Source organism: Brassica rapa, chromosome A09, assembly GCF_000309985.2.
Source record: "Brassica rapa cultivar Chiifu-401-42 chromosome A09, CAAS_Brap_v3.01, whole genome shotgun sequence".
Classification (NCBI taxonomy): Eukaryota; Viridiplantae; Streptophyta; class Magnoliopsida; order Brassicales; family Brassicaceae; genus Brassica; species Brassica rapa.
Genome location: NC_024803.2, coordinates 11,629,582 through 11,646,045, shown reverse-complemented (window position 1 = coordinate 11,646,045; position 16,464 = coordinate 11,629,582). Strand labels below are relative to the sequence as shown.

Here is a 16,464-nt window from a genome sequence, read left to right as displayed (position 1 = left end):
CAAAAAAGTATTAAATCATTTTTAGTGTTGCTACGTACGGAAGAGGTTGTCTGCAAGGGCTATGGAGATGATAAAGTTCTAAGATAATAAAGAAGAGGTGAATAAAGAATTAAGAGAAAATGTGTACTGGAAATCACAAAAGAAAACTGAAATATTCTGGAGTTTATGCACGTTTATTAATTTTAGTCTGAAGATATTTAGTGATGTTCACAAAACATGATATAAATATAATTTACATTTTTGTAAATAACAGTTTTTCTTATCTTCCATAGTCTATGTTTAATTATTAACATAAAATAAACATATCATATTGATCATATAACAAAAATTTACATTTTTCGTATATTTTATTATTTGAATTTTAGAAAATGACTATAAATTACTAATACTATTCAAATTCCCACATTAAAGGTTGTGATCAAGGGTTTAAAAATTGTATTGTAGAAAATATAAATAATCGTAAAACATATGAGTGAAATTTTTTATTTAATAGATATTCAAAATATATGTATTAAAGTATATACCACATAAAAATATAAAAATATTTTTATTTCAAAATTTTCGTTGATGATTTGCAGTGGATATTCAAGAGCTGTTATAAATTACTAAAATTATTAAAAGTCTCACATTAATTTCTTTTGTTATCATAAGCTTACAATTTTTGTTATAAAAGATGCATAAAATCATAAAACCATACGATTAATAATTTTCATTTAATAGATATCTATATTAAAATACATTATATATTTATGTTAATATCATTTTTTCCCAAAAAGAATTTTCTTAAAAAGTAATTTATGTTACTATCATTTAAATTTATTTATATCTATACAAAATATAAAAATGATTGTTTAGATTTATTTACCTATAATTTATCACCAGTTTATCACTTTTAACTTAAAATGTCTATTTGAGATAATTTCTCTCTAATTTATCATTGGTCAATTTTACTATTTAATTAAATGCTAAATATATAAAGATATGTTTCTTAATATTTGTATTTTTAACCCAAAATACTTATAATTTGAAACAAAATAAATATTAAACATAATAATATATTTTTAGCCTACAATTTACTGTTACATCATCTCAATCACAACTTACAAAATACTATCTCACTTATATATATATAAATAATAAATTATAATAAATATAAAATGCACCACATAAGTTATTATATGATAATAACTTCCAGTACAACAGCATGAATACTCAGAAATAAATGATGTAATGCCACCCTAAGAAAAAAACATAACTAATTATCCACATAGCATGATTTATTTAGTCTTAAAAAAACATGTACAAAATTTAACAAATATATTTATTTTTAATTAATAAAAAATTATATTAAATATTTACTCTAACAATTTAAACAATTTTTAAATATTCATCCCCCTGTAGTAAATGAATATTTACTCTAAGATATGTGGTATACCATAAGAAATAACAAATTATCTTTTAAATTTATTGGAAGAAACAAAGAAAATAGTAAATGAACTATTTAGTAAAACTGCTTAAATAAAAAAAAAATATGCAAAATAAATTCAAGTTAAAAAAAAATAATTTATATAGAAATAGGATAAAAACTAAAAATTCAGATGTACTAACCGCGCATAGCATCATTTACCAAAATAATATAACAACATTTGAATCCAATAACATCAATAATAACCATTCTTTTAAAATTAGATGCACTACTCTTTACATATAAAAGAGTTACAATACAATTTTACCAGAAATTACTATCTCAAAATAAAAATACAAAAGTTTAATTCAATTTAATAATATTATAGGAAAAATCCGGGCGTAGCCCGGAAAACTCTCTAGTATATATAATAAATACATACATATATATATGGGCAATTGTCAATAATAGCACCTTTTGAAGTTTATGTCTCAAAAATAGCACTAGAAGGAGAAAGTCACAAAAATGACATTCATTAAAGGGTAAAATATCCATAATACCCTTGGTTTAAAATTAAATAAGCAAACAAAAATAAATAAAAATAAATAAAATAAAAATAAAAAAATGAAAAAAAGAAATTTTTTTTTTATAGTTTCAGATTATATGTTTTCAGATTCGAAATTTTTATAATTTTTTTTTCAAATTTTTTTTTTCAAATTTTTGTTTATTTTTTTTCAAATTTTCTTTTTATAATTTAAAAATACTTTTTGAAACTGTTTTTAAAATTTTTATTTTTTATTTTAGAATTTATTTTTTATAAAATTTTAAACCCTAATTCCAAAACCCCACCCCTTAACTCTAAACCCTAAGGTTTGGATTAATTAACCCAAGGGGTATAAGTGTATATTACCTCTTTAATGAAACCTATTTTTGTGACTTTTAGCCTTGAGTGCTACTTTGGGAACAAAAACTTGGTTTAGTGCTATTTTAGTCTTTTTCTCTATATATATATACATAACACATATATTAAGGACCCCAATGGAAAGAACCTCTATTGGAGGTGCTCTAATTGTTTAATTCCCTAAGATAATAGTTTTCAAATCTGCCTTATATCATTCGACTACGTTTGTGTGGAGTGGATGAACCCATTTGAACATCTCAACATGAAAAACGAGTTTTTTGTCCGATGCCTAGTTTCTTGTCCGATACCTTGTGAGCCTAATCCTTGACATGTTTGCCAACGATAACATTCTGCATTCAATTTGTCAATCACAACATTTATCTTTGTATATATAGCAAACCAAATGAACAAAAATTTCTGTATCTAAACTCATAAATCCTTTTGTATGTAAAAATGGCTATGATAGGCTTATTTGGAGTCTTCATAGCATTCATTTTCTTCGTTATATACCAATGTTTCTTTCTTTGCAAGAAATCTCACAATTTGCTTTCGCTGAAGAACTGGCCTTTCCTCGGGATGCTTCCCGGAATGCTCTTCAATATCCCTCGAATTTTTGATTGGCTTTCTGAGGTTCATGAGGCCAACGATATGACATTCGCTTTCAAAGGGCCATGGTTTAGTGGAACAGACATGTTGTTCACGGTTGATCCAAGGAATATCAATCACATGCTCAACTCAAACTTTGCGAAATCTAAAGGACCAGAATTCAAGAAGATCTTTGATATCTTGGGAGATGGAATCGTAACCGCTGATATGGAATTATGGGAGGATCTGAGGAAGTCGGGTCACGCCTTATTCCACCATCAGAACTTCCTGAAGCTCTCTGTAAGCAGCACTACAAGTAAGTTAAAGGATGATCTTGTTCCATTTCTTGATAAAGCTGCTGAGGAAAACATTGTCATAGACTTACAAGATGTGTTCAAGAGATTCATGTTTGATACTGCCTCCATTTTGATGACTGGTTATGATCAAATGTCTCTATCCTATGAAATTCCCGGATATGAGTTTGGTGAAGCTGCGGACTTCTCTGAAGAAGCTATCTTCTATAGACATCTCAAACCGGTGATCTTGTGGAGGCTTCAAAACCTGATTGGTGTTGGAATTGAGAGGAAGATACGAAGTGCTTCGGAGATTTTCAACATTTTGTTTGGGAAGATCATATCTTCAAGAAGAAAAGAAGAGATAAGTCGCGTGAAAAAAGAGCCAGGAATTGACGCAGTAACATATTATATGAACGTGGACACGACCAAATATAAGCTCTTGAAGCCGGGTAATGATACATTTATAAGAGATGTTGTTTTGAGTCTATTGTTGGCAGGAAGGGACACCACAAGCTCAGCTCTCACTTGGTTCTTTTGGCTTCTTTCTAAGCATCCTCATGTTATGACCAAGATCCGACAAGAGATCCACACAAACTTTGATCCCACAGACCTAGAGAAGCTCGTGTATCTACACGCTGCGTTGTTGGAATCAATGAGACTTTACCCGCCGGTTCCCTTCAACCACAAGTCTCCTTCAAAGTCAGATGTGCTTCCAAGCGGGCACAGAGTTGAAGCAGAATCAAAGATTGTGATCTGTATCTATGCATTGAGTAGAATGAGATCTGTATGGGGAGAAGACGCATCAGAATTTAAACCAGAGAGATGGATTTCAGAGAATGGAGGGCTCAAACGTGAACCTTCATCAAAGTACTTGGTTTTTAATGCTGGTCCAAGAACTTGCTTGGGTAAACATTTAGCTCTTTTGCAGATGAAGATGGTCGCTATGGAGATCATACAAAAGTATGATTTCAAGGTCGTTGAAGGTCAAAAGATAGAACCAGTCCCCTCTATCATACTCCGTATGAAACATGGTCTTAAAGTTACAGTCACGAAGAATATATGATTCTTATGTTTGTCTGGTTTCTACGATAACTATTAGTTTTCCCTTGTCGATATGAAATGCGTTATAGTATGTACTCTATTAAAATAGAAGTCACAACATCATTTCTTGCGTGATTTTTTTAGTTGGACCATTTTTTATTTTTTTATACATATTTGAATTGTTTTAACAATTCTAAGAAAATCAAATAGAGATTCCTATATTTTCTCTTAATTACATCTGAATAAAATCTTTTCATATCTTTTAAAAAATATATATATATATATTTCGTATTTAATAATTAATACGATTATTAACTAGGTTATTAATAATTGAACATAAAACCAGCAAATTTATTTTTCAAATAATAGTATAGATAAAAATATTTAGACAAATATTTAATATCTTAAAATTCAAGACTATTTGGAGCTAGATAATTAAGAAGTAAATCTGGTGAAATCGGAATAATTAAGAAATTAATCTTTGTACCTTGAATTTTCGGATATCTGGATCAATACTATCTTTAGTTGGCGCACACATAAAACGAATTGAAAGATCTTGTTTGAACAAAGAAAAAAAAATTTCGGGATTGATCGAAATCTGAACGGCCATGGAAGAACCACCGAAGGAGAAAAGTACCGCCCCTGCCGGTGAACAAAACCCTAGCAACCTCTTTGGTGGTGTAGACTTAATCAGTTCTCTACCAGACAAGATGCTCCACCATATCTTGTCCTTTGTTCCGACCAAGGTAGCCATTACAACTAGCGTCTTGTCCAAACGTTGGAGGCATGTATGGTGCAAGACACCTTATCTCTCTTTTCCTCATCTCAAATCATCTCTTGTATTCGCGAAACCCTAGCCAGCTACACTGCCCCAAAAATGATGAGATTCCATCTTTACGTTGACAGAGAAACATCCGAAGCCAGCGAAAGGAGTCACCACGGTGATACCTTGATCAAGTTTGCAATCTCCCACAACATGGAGAAGCTTTCTTTCGTATTGAATGCATACTACGTTTTTCCAGATTTCTTCTTCAGCAATTCATCCCTAAAGCAATTCATCTACTTTGGTATTAGACCGAAATGCACCGTTTCTTGGACATCACTTCAGAACTTGTCTTTGAGGAACTCTTCCCTCGGTGACTCTTTTACTAAGGTTCTGTCTGGTTCTCCAATGCTGGAAAGCTTGACACTGCAGTCTTGTTTACTTTCTTGTCTTGATCTGAGTGAATCGCCGCGCCTTAGACGACTGGATATAGATTTCAAAAATTCTTCTCCAATAAAATGTCATATAGTGCCACATGAACATTTGACCATATTTTTCTTCCATCTGTTAGTTATTTATTGTCAAATTTAACGTATATAATTTTATTTTATTTTGGTAAAAATGTTAAGATCGTATACCATTTTTGACAGAATTTACATCGATACTAGTAGCAGAGAAATTTAAACTAAGCAACACAGGGGAAGTGAAGAAATAAAGCAACATAAAGAGACCCAAGGAACAATCAGTCAATTTTAACTCATAGAACTAAAAAGCAGAACAGAGGCTAGAGCTTGACCAAATGAATGCATTGTCAAATGGAGATGATATCTTTGATGATATATAAGAACACGCTGCAGTAGAAATTGGCTTGCCCGCTAACGCTGCTCCAAATGATTGATACCACTGCCGGACAGCTTTGCACTCCTCAGTCGACAAACTTCAAACCTGCAAACCACCACCGGTAGTAGGAGACTGAGCTTCGAGAACTCCAACCACGACTCTAACCAGAAAGCTCTAGCTGCGCCCACTGGGTAGTCGCACCAAGATCTCTAACCAGAAAGCTCTAGCTGCGCCCACAATTTAAAGTATATAATTACTGTTGTGTCTCATATTTTATAAGTGTCATTACTTGTTCCCTTAAACTTTATTAAATTAGTTATATTTGTCTAATTTGTTCAGTTTTATTTCCTAAATATCAATCTTGAATTTTAAATTTCATTTTGCACTATTTTCTATTTCTAAAAAGATAAATATTTAAATCTGAATAAATATATTATTTTCTGTGATTAACAGATAGTAATAGTACATGTAATTTTATTTAAGATTACAATTTGTGACTATGAATGCATATAAAATGTATTGAAAACATAAAATATATATATCTGCTAAAAACAAACGTTTTTGTAAAGCAATATTTTCAGAAATAATGAGTATATTTAATTAGTGAAAATATTTATTATAATCATATAGTATTCTATTAAAAATATACTAAAGCTGTAAAAATATTATATATATAATATATGAAAATTATTGTGCCCCATATATAATATTTTTCTTGAATGGTCCTTGTCCGTGTCATGACACAAACGGCTAAATTTGAGATGATAGTTTTCCAACTTGGGATATTTTGCACAATTTTAAATCCGCCTTACTACTCAAAGTAAGTTTGTGTAAACTATAATAGAATATGATATATCATTGTGTTATGTTTGATAAGAGAATACAAAATGTATATATATAGCGGTAATATTAACATAATGTTAACATTACATAATGCTAATTTTCTTATACACTTAATGTAAATATACTAAGAATATCTTAAAATTAACTTGATCTTCGAGTCTTTCCTTTTAGTCTTGAGAGTTTTCATAGACTTCACAGTCTTGGTCCGTAATATACACATTGCCCAAGATATCTCTAATATTTTGTGTGGTTGGATCCATTGTAACATCTCTACACGTGAAACCCGAGTTTTTGGTCCGATGCCATGTGTGGATCTAATCCTTTGACATTAAAGATTTGGGTGAGCTAAAGTACTTTCTAGGGATAGAAATATGCCGCTCTAAAAAGGGGCTTTTCTTATCCCAAAGAAAGTACACACTTGATATTTTAAATGAGGCAGGAAAGCTTGGAGAAAGAGTAGCTAAAACACCACTTGAAGAAGGCTATAAAGTCTTGCGTGAGGGAGAGTTTGAAAACAAACCATTTCGAGACTTCAAGCTCTATAGGAGGATGGTTGGGAAGCTGATCTATCTCACCATTACAAGACCAGACATCTGTTTTGCTGTGAACCAAATCAGCCAGCATATGCAAGCACCTAAGGTTCATCATTGGAATATGGTGGAAAGGATCATGAGATACCTAAGGGAGGCCCCGGGTCAAGGTGTTTGGATGGACTGCAACAAGAGCACAGAGATTGTGGGATATTGTGATGCAGATTGGGCTGGTGATAGAGTAGATAGGAGGTCTACTACAGATTATTGCACCTTCATTGGAGGCAATCTAGTTACGTGGAAAAGTAAGAAGCAAAAAGTGGTATCATGTTCGAGTGCTGAGACAGAATATAGAGCAATGAGGAAGCTGACTAGTGAGCTCATTTGGATCAGAAACTTGCTAAGAGACTTGGGCATAGAGACATCAACACCAATTACCATACACTGTGATAATCAGGCGGCCATTCATATAGCTTCAAACTCAGTGTTTCATGAAAGGACAAAGCACATTGAAGTGGACTGTCACAAAGTGAGACAGGCTGTGGAGCAGAAGATTATTCTACCTTGCTACACTAGAAGTGAAGACCAGCTAGCTGATATCTTCACCAAAGGAGTAAGTATTAAGGTCTGTGAGTTCATTCATCCGAGATTGGGACTCATAGACATGACTAGATCATGATCCCCTTAAGCCATGAAGCATCTACTCTTTTTCCTTTGTGTGTTTTTGTCCCATTGGGTTTTTCACACAAAAAGTTTTAATGAGGGATGTTTTCATGAGTTCCAAGCTTAGCCATACCTTATGGTAAAGCTTGAGGGGGAGTATTGACATGAAGAAATAAAGTTAGCAAGACTTGCCAAAGAAAATTAAGCAAGGCTTGTCAGAATGAACAGTACCAGCGAAGCTACAGTAAAAACAAACAGATATTTTGTTTTAGCTTTCCTAGTAAGCCAAAGGTGTTTGGCTACTAGAGTAAGTATGTTCTATTCTGATTATGTCTCTTGATAATCTATTGTAATGACACTTTTCAGATCTAAGGAATCAAGTTTCTCCTTCTTTACTCTTTTCTCTCTTCTTTTTCTCTTGTTCTTAACTTAGATCTTCATTTTCTGACATCTTGCAGATGAAGATGGTAGCTGTGGAGATCATACAAAACTATGATTTCAAGGTCGTTGACAGTCAGAAAATCGAACCAGTCCCTTCAGTCATTCTCCGACTCAAACATGGTCTTAAGGTTACAGTCAATAAGAAAATATGATTCTAATCTTTGCCTGGTAACTATTAGTAATTTCCCTTGTCGATAATAAATGCGTTACTACTTGTATTATTTTCCAAGCAATCGATGTAGGGTGTTAATATCTATCAAGATCTAGTATGTAACACTCACGAATCACGATCACTAGTAGCTTAGCTATATATACAGTCACGAACCTTCTTTTGATTAAGGCCAACTCTTGTGGCTATATAATGCCTAAGACCATCTCCAATGGAGTATCTAAGAGGTCTATTAGTAGTTTTCCCTTGTCGATAATAAATGCGTTATTACTTGTATTATTTTCCAAGCAATCGATGTACCGTGTTAATATCTATCAAAATCTAGTATGTCACACTCACGAATATCACTAGTAGCTTAGCTATATATAGTCACGAACATTTTTTCATTAAGGCCAACTCTTGTGGCTATATAATGCCTAAGGCTACTAAAAGTGACGGACTTTTTTGGTAACTTATATAATCATGGTTTGTCATGCATATTTCATAACTGAGTTAGTCATTACCACCTATTTACCACTTTATTTCCACTTACGCCATTTCACATCCATTAATAGAAATCTTAGTTATAGGCTTATAGCTACGAAATATTCAAGAAAAATCGTGATTCTTTTACAAAGATACAAAGTCTGTAACTTGGGTAGAGAAACAGAGTTCCGGTGGCATGTTGTCGGAGATGTTATTGTTCTGTAATAACCTTTTAAAAAACAAAAAAACCCATCAGCATAAAACTGGTTTCGAGGTTGAAGAAACAAACAAAAAAAAAACAAAAGTCCCAAACTTTATTTTGTATTGTTGCGAAGAAACAAACAAAGAGAGAAGGGTGTCGCAGTCTTACACTTGATGGAGGTTAGTGAGGTTTGCGATGGAGGCTGAAAATGTACCAGAAAGGAACTCCTCTGCCATTGGAGATAGAAGAAGATTAATGTCTGTCGGAGTTGTTACAAGAAACCAAGACATAGAGAGTAAAAACACTTACAGGATAGTAACGAGGTTGTCGGGAGAACAAGTGATCATGGTCCAGCTACAAGGATCAACAGAGAACTCATCCCAGTTGTTCAAAACACCACGAGGGTAGTGTAAATCGTTCTTTATGTTTATCAGAGCTTCCACTGTCAACAAAAGAAAACATAAATTTTGAAGCTTTCAAACACCCAAAGAAATTAAAATTAAAAAAAAAAGGTAATTTTTTGTGCTACTTTCAGGGTTTCTGTGCTGAGAAGAGAGAGAGCAAGTGGAGAAACAGAGTAACAAGAAGGAGACGAAAGGGAAGAGAAAGTAAGGATCTTTTTCCTCTTGTTAATGACTAAACTGTCTTAGTGATATAATTGATATAGTTTATGGTGTTGCTTGTTATATCACTAAAACTTATTATTTGTTTTTCTTTTTAATTTGTTTCTTGTACTGTTGAGACTTCATAAATTATCTAAAAGTTGTTGAAAATACCTTTTGTTTTTTGATATTTTTTCTCCAATTTAGTTGTGTAAATTGTGTGTATTAAATAATAATTTTTATTATCCTTATTATGTTTGTCATAGGTTTTTATTTTTTAACTTATTGCTTTTAAAACAAATACATGAATACTTGTACAAATAACTATAAAATGAGTGACAATTCTGAGTATTAGAGTCTTAATGAGTTTTAAACAAATATATATATTTCTCATAATAAGACAATAGCATTGGCCTATTGACATTAGGCATGTAAGCTTTTTTTATAAGACAAGAAAAGTGAACAGGTGGAGATGTTGTTGCCGCTTTTGTGTCTGTCGGGATTGTCTCTTGTATCTCCTGGTGTGACTGTGTTTGTTTCTCTTTTATTTGATGGGTAATATGTAAACAAAAATCATTGTTATTTGTATTTATCAGAGTTTAATTGTAACTTACTCTGTTTTTTTTTGTTTCGGTAGTTTCACTGATTTTGGTTGTCGTCTTCATCTTTTTCGTTAGCATCTGCGAAAAGTAAGTTTGTAACTTGTTAAATAGCTGGTCGTATAGTTTGTATTTGTTTAGCTGACTCGATGTATATGTCATTGAGTTTTAGTTGAGGTGATTGGTTTGATATATTTGTAAGATTAGACAAAAAAAGAGAGGTGATCATTTATGATTCGTCTTTTTTTGGGATTCTAGTTTTTGATGTTTTGATTGTTTGGGTTGTTGTGGTTTCTTTTAAGCTGTAAAATAAAATTTTGTATAAAATTAGTTTAATAAGTAAGAGAGATAAATAGACTACCACAGATCTTGGGTAGAAAATATTTTTGATTATTGATGTTAGCACAATATATAGAGTAATATAAAGAGAATTGTGTATTGATTGTTTCTTACGGATAAATGAGGAGACGGATAACGACTCGAGTTGTTTCTTTGGTGAGATCAGAGCCCTGGACAGAACGAATTTGTCCAACCACATCTGCGAGTTTAAATATCAGTTATGATATCGAAACATAATATAAACTCAGATGCAATATGATATACCTGAGAGTTCTAGGTTTGTGTTCGGAATCACTTGGAGATTGTCGAACAGTCTAATCATGACTGGAGATTGATCTGAGGAGCACCTGTGATGACTTCATCAATAATGGTTGGTGAGATGAAACAAATGAGGAATGAATGATCAGTTATCTTGGGTACATGCTTGAGTACCAAGCAACCAAGATGGAGAGACTCGAAGGTTGAGTGACGAACGCCAGGGACACCGGTTTGAGGAACTGGAGAGACAGAGAGAAACATTTTCAAGAAGATTGTTAAAGTTAAGAGGAATCAATGAGTTTTGTAGAGATGCAGATTGAGTTCATCAAAGATAAGAATCATATATATATATATATAGGATTTACAGAGAGGCTACAAATCAGGAACATTTATGATCAAACAATTTAAGATGGGGAAATGAAGAGTTCACTGGTGAAAAAATAGATTACGAACAGACACACAGCAGAACTCTGTAACTCATATTTGTCTGAGGCAATGATGAAAAAAACTCTAACTCATATTAAACGACGACAGTTTACAATATGAGAAAACTATAATTGTTTCAAACTTGAGTTTTTTTTTTCATATAACGTGATGAATCTCATTTAAAAATGAAATTCATAATATACTTGTAGATCTGACCCTCAGAGAAAGCCGAAGAAGCAAAGACTTTCAACCTTCATAAATATATATTGGTTTCAGCCATCAATGTACAAAGTATTATTTAATTTAGTGATATAAATATTAGTGTTTATATCTCAATAATCCGGATTCAAGCTTTTAACTTGATATTTTTTTCACACTTTTTAAAAGTAGAGTCCACAAAACATTGATGGCACAGAGGAGTGAGCAAAGTGCCAATGTAGATTTTTTTAGATTCGTTCATGTCAATGTCATCTGGCCATACAAACAGCTAGATCTGAGATGATAGTTCTCGAACTTGGGATATTTTGCACAATTTTAAATTCGCCTTACCACTTAATTAAGTTCGTGTGGTTGGATCCATTTTAACATCCATTTTAAAACGAGTTTTTTCTCCGATGCCTTGTGGACCTAATCCTTGACATGTTTGCCGACGATAACATTATTCCTTCAATTTTCCAACCACAACATTTTTACTACTTGTACATGTTATATATAGCAAACCAACTGAACTAAAATTTCTGTATCCAAACCTATAAATCCTTTTGTATGTAAAAATGGCTATGATAGGCTTATTTGGAGTCTTGATAGCATTCATTTTCTTCCTTGTATTCCAATGTTTCTTTGTTTGCAAGAAATCCCACAATGTGGCTTTGCTGGAGAACTGGCCTTTCCTTGGGATGCTTCCCGGAATACTCTTCAATCTCCCTCGAATTTTTGATTGGCTTTCTGAGGTTCATGAGGCCAACGATATGACTTTCGCTTTCAAAGGGCCTTGGTTTAGTGGAACAGACATGTTGTTCACGGTTGATCCAAGGAATGTCAATCACATGCTCAGCTCAAAATTTCCGAATTACCATAGAGGACCTGAATTCAGAAAGATCTTTGATATCTTGGGAGATGGAATCGTAGCCGCGGATATGGAGTTATGGGAGGATCTGAGAAAGTCAGGTCACGCCTTATTCCACCATCAGAACTTCCTGGAGCTCTCTTTAAGTTGCACTACAAGTAAGTTAAAGGATCATCTTGTTCCATTTCTTGATAAAGCTGCTGAGGAAAACATTGTCATAGACTTACAAGATGTGTTCAAGAGATTCATGTTTGATACTGCCTCCATTTTGATGACTGGTTATGATCAAATGTCTCTATCCATCGAGATGCCCAAAGTTGAGTTTAGTGAAGCTGCAGACTTCTTTGAAGAAGCTACCTTCTATAGACATCTCAAACCGGTGATTTTGTGGAGGCTTCAATATTTGATTGGTGTTGGAACTGAGAGGAAGATAAGAACTGCTTCGGAGATTTTCAACAGTTTGTTTGCAAAGATTATATCTTCAAGAAGAAAAGAAGAGATAAGCCGCGGGGAAAAAGAGCCAGGAATTGACGCAGTAACGTATTATTTGAATGCAGACACAACCAAATATAAGCTGTTGAAACCTAGTAACGATAAGTTTATAAGAGACGTTGTTTTGAGTCTATTGTTGGCAGGAAGGGACACAACAAGCTCAGCCCTAACTTGGTTCTTCTGGCTTCTTTCTAAGCATCCTCAAGTTATGACCAAGATCCGACAAGAGATCAACGCAAAGTTTGATGCCACAGATCTAGAGAAGCTCGTGTATCTACACGCTGCGTTGTCGGAATCAATGAGGCTCTACCCACCGGTTCCCTTCAACCACAAGTCTTCTTCAAAGTCAGATGTGCTTCCAAGCGGGCACAAAGTTGTAGCAGGTTCAAAGATTGTAATCTCTATTTACGCATTGGGAAGAATGAGATGTGTATGGGGAGAAGACGCATCAGACTTTAAACCAGAGAGATGGATTTCAGAGAATGGAGGGCTCAGAAGTGAACCTTCATCCAAGTTCTTGGTTTTCAGTGCAGGTCCAAGAACTTGCTTGGGTAAACGTTTAGCTCTTTTGCAGATGAAGATGGTAGCTGCGGAGATCATACAAAACTATGATTTTAAGGTCGTTGAAGGTCAGAAGATCGAGCCAGTCACCTCTATCATTCTCCGAATCAAACATGGTCTTAAGGTTACAGTCAGTAAGAATATATGATTCTTATGTTTGCCTGGTTTCTACGGTAACTATTTGTTTCCCCTTGTCGATAATAAATGCGTCAGTACTTGTATTATTTTCCAAGCAATATCTATAAGAATCTAGTAAAACTCATCTCCTGGTAAAAACAATGTAGATAATATATTACTTTTTACATGTCCTGGTTTTAAGTAAGAGGATAATCTTGTTCATATGGTGGAAGCTGAGGATTATGCATATACAACCAGGACATGTAAAAAGTAAGATATTACAGAGACTTAAAACCAAAAAAAGAAGAAGATATAACTCGATCAAAGAAGATGAACACTTTGTATTGTGTAAATTATATTTTAAAAGAAATAATATTTTTGTTTCTAATATCAAGATTATTTGTGTAAATTGTATTTAATGAAATCACATTATGTAGAGATTTATAATTTTCATCTAAGAAAATATAGATATAAAGAAAGTATTTTATTAGTTGAAAATTATATTTTATGTTATTTAAAAATATTTTTTAAATGTAATATAACTATTTTGTGAACTTTCCTTTTTTTTTAATAAATCAGATTATATATACATATATTTTCGTTTTTCAATTCTTTTTTTTTAACTTTATAAAAAAGTTTCATTTTTATTATATGTGTATATTTTTCAGTATAATCAATCACCGTGAGAGTTAATGTGAGAGCGATACATAAAAAACTGATTTCTCAAATAATAGATACATAGGAAACTGACATCTCAAATAATATTATAGAGATTTGATGAAATAGGAATAATTAGGAAATTAATCTTTGTACACTGAATTTTTGGATATCCGGATCTATAATATCTTTAGTTGGCACACATAAAACTAATTGAAATATCTTGTTTGAACAAAGAAAAAAAATCAGGATTGATCGAAATCCGAACGGCCATGGAAGAACCACCGAAGGAGGAAAGTACCGCCCCTGCCGGTGTAGACTCAGTCAGCTCTCTACCAGACGAGATGCTCCACCATATCCTGTCCTTTGTTCCGACCAAGATAGCCATCACAACTAGCGTCTTGTCCAAACGTTGGAGGCATGTGTGGTGCAAGACACCTTATCTCTCTTTTCCCCATCACAAATCATCTCTTGAATCGATTCACGAAACCCTAGCCAGCTACACTGCTGCAAAAATCACGAGATTCCATCTCTACGTTGATAGAGAAACACCCGAGGCCAGCGAAAGGAGTCGTCACCACGTTGATAGCTTGATCAAGTTTGCGATATCCCACAACGTGGAGAAGCTTTCTTTGGTATTGAATGCATACTACGCTTTTCCAGATTTCTTCTTCAGCAATTCATCCCTAAAGCAACTCATCGTGGATTCATGGAACTATATTAGACCCAAATGCACCGTTTCTTGGACATCACTTCAGAACTTGTCTTTGAGGAACTCTTCACTCGATGAATCTTTTACTAAGGTTCTGTCTGGTTCTCCAATGCTGGAAAGCTTGACATTGCAGTCTTGTTCACTTTCTTGTCTTGATCTGAGTGAATCACCGCGCCTTAGACGACTGAATTTAGAATTCTTCAATTCTTCTCCAAGAAAATGTCATATAGTGGCTCCTCATATCCATTACTTGAGAATGATAGATTTTACGCAAAAATATAGTTTAGTTGATGTCTCCTCCTCTTTAATAGAAGCTAATATAGACACTATCTATTTCTTACCTCGATTCTGGTGTACTCAAGATGATCCCTCGAAGGATCCCTCAAAGGAAGATTACCAAGTGATGATGCAAACGATGCTAGAAAAGTTGCAGAACGTTGAGAACCTTACTGTTGGGCTTAGCTTTCTTCAGGTATGTTGACATTAAATCTTGCATCCTTTAAATCATTAATGCTTAGAACTCGCTATGTTTATTATAAACATATGCTAGCTAAGTAGTTTTATGATTAACTGTTTGCTTTGGTTTTTCTTTTGGTGTGAGGTAATCACTATCTCTTTGTCATTCTTATTACTAGATGCTATCTATTGCCGAGGTCAGTGGTGTTCATTTCCCGACGTTTAAGGTCAAAACGTTGACTCTTAAAACAACAATTTTGCGATCTGCGGTTCTTGGTATAGCAAAGCTGCTACAAAACTCACCTGAATTAAAGAAAATTGTTTTTTACAAAACTGAAGATTGGAACTGCTCAGTGGTAAATTAATTTTACTATCCTTTCCTTGCTATATTACAAACTACAAACAAATAAAAAAGCATGTGCTTCGCTTTCTTTGGCTAATATATAAAGATTTTTTAGTTTGCATGCTGATAACTTTGTTTGTTTTTATTTATAAAAAAAAAACTTTGTTTGTTTTGCAGGAGAAATATGTTAATCGCTACATGGAGCCACAAGATCCACAAGACCTGATCTTTCCTGCTAAGTCAGCGTTTAAAGTTGCAAAGCCGGATCTCGTGGCTTCCTTCATGGAACTTTTGCTGCGAAACACAAGAACACTAGAAACATTGGTTCTCCAGTTGAGGAGTTGCCTTAATACATCGAATTATGATGAGCTTTCTCAAATCGCTCTTACACTTTCTCACAAAAATAAGGTATGCATTGTGCTGAAATGATCAAATGGTCTTATATTATGTATGATTGGTTTCTCGTGTTGGATACTTGGATCCATTGAACAATATTATTTGTTGGCCTATTCTACTGATTAGAGAGGAAGCTGCTTCAGGTTCACCCGATTTAGTTACAGTCGTAAGCATGGTTCCATATAGAAACAAAGCTACTTCAATAAAAATAAAAAAAAGACCATCAGTGTGTTCATCTTCTTTGATCGAGTTATATCTTTTTTTTTTGGTTTTAAGTCTCTGTAATATCTTACTTT

At 33.4% G+C, this 16,464-nt stretch overlaps 3 protein-coding genes and 1 pseudogene across 3 annotated transcripts; all 4 read left to right on the top strand.

The window, feature by feature from the left end:
• Positions 1 to 2,228: 2,228 nt before the first annotated feature.
• LOC103838652 (alkane hydroxylase MAH1-like) lies at positions 2,229 to 4,365 on the top strand. The gene has a single exon (XM_009115100.3). The coding sequence runs from the start codon at positions 2,760 to 2,762 to the stop codon at positions 4,248 to 4,250; it is 1,491 nt and encodes a 496-aa protein (XP_009113348.1). The 5' UTR covers positions 2,229 to 2,759; the 3' UTR covers positions 4,251 to 4,365.
• A 271-nt stretch (positions 4,366 to 4,636) lies between these two features.
• Positions 4,637 to 6,058, top strand: LOC117127889 (annotated as a pseudogene).
• Positions 6,059 to 8,043: 1,985 nt separating this feature from the next.
• On the top strand, positions 8,044 to 13,747 carry LOC103838655 (alkane hydroxylase MAH1-like). The gene has a single exon (XM_009115101.3). The coding sequence runs from the start codon at positions 12,142 to 12,144 to the stop codon at positions 13,633 to 13,635; it is 1,494 nt and encodes a 497-aa protein (XP_009113349.2). The 5' UTR covers positions 8,044 to 12,141; the 3' UTR covers positions 13,636 to 13,747.
• Positions 13,748 to 14,042: 295 nt separating this feature from the next.
• On the top strand, positions 14,043 to 16,281 carry LOC103838651 (putative F-box/LRR-repeat protein At5g02930). Its single transcript, XM_033278747.1, has 3 exons — positions 14,043 to 15,445; positions 15,609 to 15,785; positions 15,950 to 16,281. The coding sequence occupies exons 1-3, from the start codon at positions 14,534 to 14,536 to the stop codon at positions 16,199 to 16,201; spliced, it is 1,341 nt and encodes a 446-aa protein (XP_033134638.1). The 5' UTR covers positions 14,043 to 14,533; the 3' UTR covers positions 16,202 to 16,281.
• Positions 16,282 to 16,464: the final 183 nt, after the last annotated feature.

Excerpts from the sequence above, each read along its gene's own strand:
- LOC103838651 (XM_033278747.1), top strand. The coding sequence starts at position 14,534 with ATGGAAGAACCACCGAAGGAGGAAAGTACCGCCCCTGCCGGTGTAGAC. Across the intron at positions 15,446-15,608 it reads TTGGGCTTAGCTTTCTTCAG|ATGCTATCTATTGCCGAGGT; the intron begins GTATGTTGACAT and ends TCTTATTACTAG. Across the intron at positions 15,786-15,949 it reads AAGATTGGAACTGCTCAGTG|GAGAAATATGTTAATCGCTA; the intron begins GTAAATTAATTT and ends TTTGTTTTGCAG.
- LOC103838652 (XM_009115100.3), top strand. The coding sequence starts at position 2,760 with ATGGCTATGATAGGCTTATTTGGAGTCTTCATAGCATTCATTTTCTTC.
- LOC103838655 (XM_009115101.3), top strand. The coding sequence starts at position 12,142 with ATGGCTATGATAGGCTTATTTGGAGTCTTGATAGCATTCATTTTCTTC.